Below are 6,000 nucleotides of genomic sequence, written 5' to 3' on the forward strand. Positions count from 1 at the left end.
CTAATATACATCTCTAGACTCAACAGTAGAATTATATGGAAGTACTTGTTTTTCCTTCTTTTTTTTTTTTGGGCAACAGTGATATTTTATTTCTTTTTTGTCTTCTGATATGCAGAAAGTAGAATCTCATTGTTAGGATTTAGTAAATAATTTTTTGAATTGCTATTCCTAGTCCTTTATTTTAACTTGTCATGTTCTTATTCTAGGTGATTTGTAAGAACTTATTCTTTAAGGATATTAGTGTTTAATGGCATATATTGTAAATATTTTTCCTAGTTTGTTGTTGACATTGTTTATTCCTTTTTAGAAGATTTTTAATTAGTTTGTAATCAAATGTGAATTTTTTTTTCCCTCAGTAGTTTTGCATCATACTTAGGCTTTTTCACGTAAGAGTATTAAAATGTTTACCCATGGTTTCTCTTAATATATTTAAAAGAAAACAACAAAACAAAATTCATTGCCATTGAGTCATTTCTTACTCATAGTAACCCCCATTGGGTTTCTGAGGCTGTAAATCTTTATGCAAGTAGATCACAGAGTCTTCTATCCATAAAGTAGCTGGTGGGTTTGAACTGCTGACTTTCTAGTTAGCAGTCAAGTGGCTTATCCACTACACCACCAGAGCACCAATACATTTAAAGTTTCAGTTATTTCATTGAAGCTTTGAGCCCTCTGGGATTTGCTGTGGTGTTAAATGGGCATTCTGTTTGTTTTTCTAATTTATACTCAGTATTTCTAGCTGGTCTTAAATGTCATTAAATAAATTTTTTTGATTGCTTTTTCTATGTGCCCCCTTATTATTTTTTAGACGGAGTGTAAACTGCCACATAAATATAACATTGCTTCAATTTAATAGTGATTGTGTTAGTAATTGAGATTCTGTATAAATGTGTTCTTAAACTTTTATTTTTTACTAACAGAAAAATACCTTAGGAACAGAAATTCCTACTGTCAATGTTGTAGCTGATGAAGAATTCCTTCCCTTCCGAGAAAATACATTTGACCTGGTGGTTAGCAGTTTAAGGTTGGTAATACATCTGAACTTTTAAAAAATAACTTGTCAGTCACAGTAGGACAAATATTATGTTAGTACACAATTGTAAAAAAGACAAGGAAAGGTTTACATATGCAAGGAAACTTTCTTTGTTGGTTGTGAGGAATGGGGAGGAGGGAAGAGGGAGAAAAACCTGTAATAAATAGTTTGTGCTGTAATGTTCAGTTCAAACCCACCAGCCACTCATGGAAGGAAGATTGGGCAATCTACTTCCATAGGGATACTCCTTGGAAACCCAGGGAGGGGTCACTATGAGTAGGGATCTACTTGACGACAGTAGTGAGTTTGGTTTTGGGTTTTTTTTTAAATAATGTTTTAGTGCAAGGTAAAAGATATAGATAATGCAATAAATTCTTGGTAACTATGTTTTTAAAATCACAAACTAGTTATCTTGGTTTGTAAACTATAAAATTGCTCTCTGGTAAGGAATTATGTGTTTCATATTCCCTTAGTGGAGATAATATGATATAGCCTTGACTTTTTCCCCCATTTTCTTCAATTTGCTAAAGCTTATCTGTAATAGAAGAATTTTCCTCTCCATTCTAAGTTGTTATTTTAGAACTGACATTAATGAAAATAGAAATTTGAAAGAGTATGGTGGCACCAGTATTCAAATATTCGTAGCACTGTTCTCATAAAACTAGTATTTCGGCTCTTAGTCTTCTACACAGAAATGAAATTCTCAAAGTTATTTTTCCCTTTGCTTTCTACCATGCCCCTCCACATTTATCCCACAGTCATGTAGTGTAAATATAAATACATTAAAATATACAAGGCACTGTATTAGAACTTTTGGGGGAATATAAAGATGAATTCAAAGATCCTATCTCAAAGAACTCAGAGGGTAATAGAGAAATTAAATATTTTATGTGGTATTTTCATTCTCCCACTTCATTATTATAGTCCAATAGATTTTCTTTCGAAGGTTCAACATACCCTCCATGTCTAGTATCTCTTTTGATAGCTGTTTTTAGAGTGACCAACCATTTTGATTAGACTAGGACTTTGCCGCATTTAGCATTGAAAGTCATCTGTTGGGAGCCTCTCTGTCCCGGCGGTAAACTGCGATGGTTGGTTACCCTAGCTGTTTTCCTCAATGAATTTGTAATTTCTTCCCTACTTTCTTAAATGTACTGAACAAGTTTGAAAAGTAACACATTCTGTCTTTTCTTTTTAAATTTTATTGTGCTTTGAGTGCAAATTTACAAGCAAATTTATTTTATATTCAACTGTTCATGTACATTTGATTTCATGCCCCAATTACCATCCCCGACCATAACAAACTCTCCTCCCCTCCCATCCTTGTGAGTACCCTTTGCCTGTGCCCTTCTTAACTAGCATTCCTGTCTATCCAGCTTTCCCTCTATGTGAATGCTGCCCCTCTGATGTTTCGTGGCTGATTGATCTAAGGGGTGCATCTTCCTAGAGTAAGTGGGTACATCACCCTGGGGTAGGTGTTCTGCCTGTAGGTCTTTCTACTGTTGGGCTCAGAGCCAATCCATGGAAGTGAGTCCATTTCTACGTCTGGAGGGTAACTTGGGGCCATAGTCTTGGGGGTTCCACCAGTCTCTATCTGGCCAGTAATTCTGGTCATTTTTGTGTTTTTTAATTGTATTCTACATTGTTCCTTCCATTCTATCTAGGATCTCCAGTTTTGATCCCTTTCTGAGTGGTTGGCATTGGTAGCTGGGCATCATCTTTTCTTCTGGTCTTGGGGTTGTGAAGGCTGAGGTCCTTGAAGTCGGTCTTGTTCTTAGACTAATTGTTTCCACATGCCTTTGATTTTCTTCATGCTTCTTTGATTCAAATGAGAGGAGTCCACTAGTTGCATCTTAGATGACTGCTCAAGGCTTTTAAGATCTGAGTCGCTACTCACCAAAATAGGGTGTTGCTAAAAGGGCAGGAAGGCCACATCTTCTGACCTCCTCTAACTGCACAAGAGGAAAACAGAATCACTGTCAGTACATTTCACCGGTCTATACATTTATCCGTGGCCTGGTATTTGGTGTTAGTGATAATGCAGTATTGTACATATGCTAGTATTTGCCTTTGTTTTCTATATCATATGTGCATGTTTCAGTGTCCTTCCTTTTTCCATGTCATCATGCTGGTCACAGACTCTTTTTCCATACCGGACCTCCCCTCACCCAAATCAACATGTGACCCTCAAGTAGTCCAAACTTTTTCCTCCTTTTCCCTCCCATCCCCGGTAACCAACAAAGTGAATTTCCTTCTCTAAGTAAACCTTTCCTTGACTTTTTACAGTAATGGGCTCATACAATATTTGCCCTTCTGTAATTGCCTTATTTTACTCAGCATAGTGTGCTCCAAGTTCATCCATGTTGTGAGATGATTCGTGTATTCTTCATTATTTTCAATGTTGCATAATATTCCACTGTGTGAATCTACCACTGTTTGGTTATCCATTCATCTGTTGATGGGCATTTAGGTTGTTTCCATCACTTTGCTGTACTGAATTGTGCTGTGAAGAATGTGGGTGTGCATATGTCTGTTCATGTTCTGTCTCTCACCTCTTTAGGATATATTACTATAAATGGAATTGGTGTATCAAATAGTATTTCTATTTTCAGTTTTTTAAGGAAACACCATACCGTTTTCCACAATGGTTGTACCATTTTACAGTCCCACCATATGAGAGAGTTCCAATCTCTTCACACCCTCACTTGTTGTTGTTGTTGTTATGTGCCGTCGAGTCATACCTGACTCATAGCGACCCCTCCTTGGGTTTCTGAGGCAGTATCACTACAGAAGTAGGATTGCCCAAGACACCCTCATTAGCATTTGTTATTTTCTGTCTTGTTGAACTTTGCTATTATTGCTGGGGTGAGATAATATCTCACTGTGTTTTGATTTGCATCTCTCTAATGGCTGATGATCGTGAGCATTTCCTCATATTTGTTGGCCACCAGTATATCATCTTCAGTGAAGTGCCTGTTCATGTCCCTTGCCCGTTTTTAAGTTGAGTTGTTTGTCTTTGTGGTGTTGGGCTGTTGAAGTTTTCTATAAATTATAGAGATAAGTCCCTTTTCAGATATATCATAGCCAAATATTTTTTTCCCAATTTGTAGGTTCTATTTTAACCTTTTGAAGAAGTCTTTTGGCATACATAGGTCTCAGTCATCTAGCTTCTCTTCCACTGTCTCACCACATTCTGTCTTGAAATGGAAAACATTAGGACAGGGGATCAAAACTTGAGTTTTAACTTCAGCTCACCTACTCGGCTATTTGTAATTAACAGATTCTGATAAGGCTTCCCTTTCTCCATCAGTATGATAGCACTTACAATATGATCTGTCTGTTGTAAAGTATCTAGAAATTGTTGGAAGGCATTTTGAAAGGTAAATATAAGTTTAACATAATATAGTGTGAAATTAGTATTCAGCACCCAGCATAAAGGGATTCTGACTCTACAAGGTTTGTGTGACCAGACTTTGCATTGACTTAGAATGATCTGAGTCTTGCCATTACATACAACCAAGCACTGGAAGAGCGTAAGTGGGTCAAAAGACAATGAAAGAAGTTTCTTAAATCAAGTGTTTTATTCTCAGTTATCGAGCTAAATATGATAAAACTTTAGTTTAAGTAAATACAGCACTTTTTTTTTTAATCTTAAAAATGTGGAATGCTATTTATCAGAAAACTGAGTGAGTTGTTTTCGTTGAATAATGTTTGCCTTGGGAGAATTTTAAGTATGCTGATGAATTTTATTTTTTTTCTAGGAAAATATGGTTTAGAATATTATGTTTTTCTGGCTTAACTCTTAGATTTAATTGATGAGCTTCTTTGAACATGTCATCACATGCTTATTTTTACTACTTTCTTCAAATAAAAACTTAGAAAAGGACTGCTTAGATTAGAGGCTCGAGTAGAAATGACTTACTTTATCCCATGATAAACAATAACTAGGTAGATAATCATATCAGATTTTTACTTAAGGAAAGTGGTAAACTGATATGGAGGAGTCTTCTACCATGGACATAAGAAAGATTTTTGTCTAGGATAATTTCTTATTTTTAAACATCTGAGAGTAATCAGTGAATTTTGATACGTTGTTTCAGACTTCAAGCTAACACCTTTTTAGTTTTATCATTATACTAATTAAAGTAAACCATGAATGTGTTTTTATATTTTAGTTTGCACTGGGTGAATGACCTTCCTAGAGCACTTGAACAGGTGAGAAAACCTATGTTTATTGTAATATCCTGTATTATATTGTTTATTATTAGAAACTTACAGAACACTATTACAGACTGTAGTTAGTTTTCACAATTTGCTTATAGCTCTGACAGTTGCAAAAAATAGAATCCAGTCAAGTATTTATTATCTTCCCTGGCCAGGGTATACTGGGTGACCTTTGGCATATTGAGAAGCAGTGTGAGTGACTCCCCCTACTCAGAAATTTAAAAAATTTAATTGTAGAGAGTAGCTTTCATGAAGAGTTTGGTAACTGCAAAATAATCTTGTTGTACAAGATATTTTGTATGTGGTTTCCTTTTCTTTTAATTGTGTATAAATGTTTTGTGGACAGGAATCTATTTATATTTCTGTAGTCCCCATTGTCTCATAGAATGCATTTGGTAAAAGTTTGTTGATTGACATATATCAGTTAACAGGTGAGGGATAGATAAAGAGCATTGTTGTGTTCAGAGGAGAGAAGACTTGGGTGGCACATTAAGAAATATTTATTCTGTATGCAATTCAGAGCCACTGGAAATTTGTGGAGAGGACAGTGACATAATTAAAAAGTTGGTGGCAGAATAATAACTGCCATGTCTTAAGCATATATTATTTACCAGTCATGCTGTTTTTATACATATTCTAAATAACCGTGCTCAGTATTTTCTTTCTTTTTTTTAATTATTGTGATTGGGGTGAAAATTTACAGAGCAAATACACTTTCTTTACAGCAGTTCACATACACTTTC

At 35.3% G+C, this 6,000-nt stretch overlaps 1 protein-coding gene across 1 annotated transcript in view; it reads left to right on the plus strand.

The window, feature by feature from the left end:
- NDUFAF5 (NADH:ubiquinone oxidoreductase complex assembly factor 5) overlaps positions 1-6,000 on the plus strand; it is a 78,710-nt gene that overhangs the window by 11,930 nt on the left and 60,780 nt on the right. Inside the window, 2 exon segments of the mRNA XM_007946380.2 lie at positions 921-1,024; positions 5,209-5,248. Of these exon segments, the coding sequence (XP_007944571.2) occupies positions 921-1,024; positions 5,209-5,248 (144 nt within the window).

This window comes from Orycteropus afer, unplaced genomic scaffold (assembly GCF_000298275.1).
Source record: "Orycteropus afer afer isolate SDZICR_OR568_19922 unplaced genomic scaffold, OryAfe1.0 scaffold00158, whole genome shotgun sequence".
In the NCBI taxonomy this organism is placed as follows: domain Eukaryota; kingdom Metazoa; phylum Chordata; class Mammalia; order Tubulidentata; family Orycteropodidae; genus Orycteropus; species Orycteropus afer.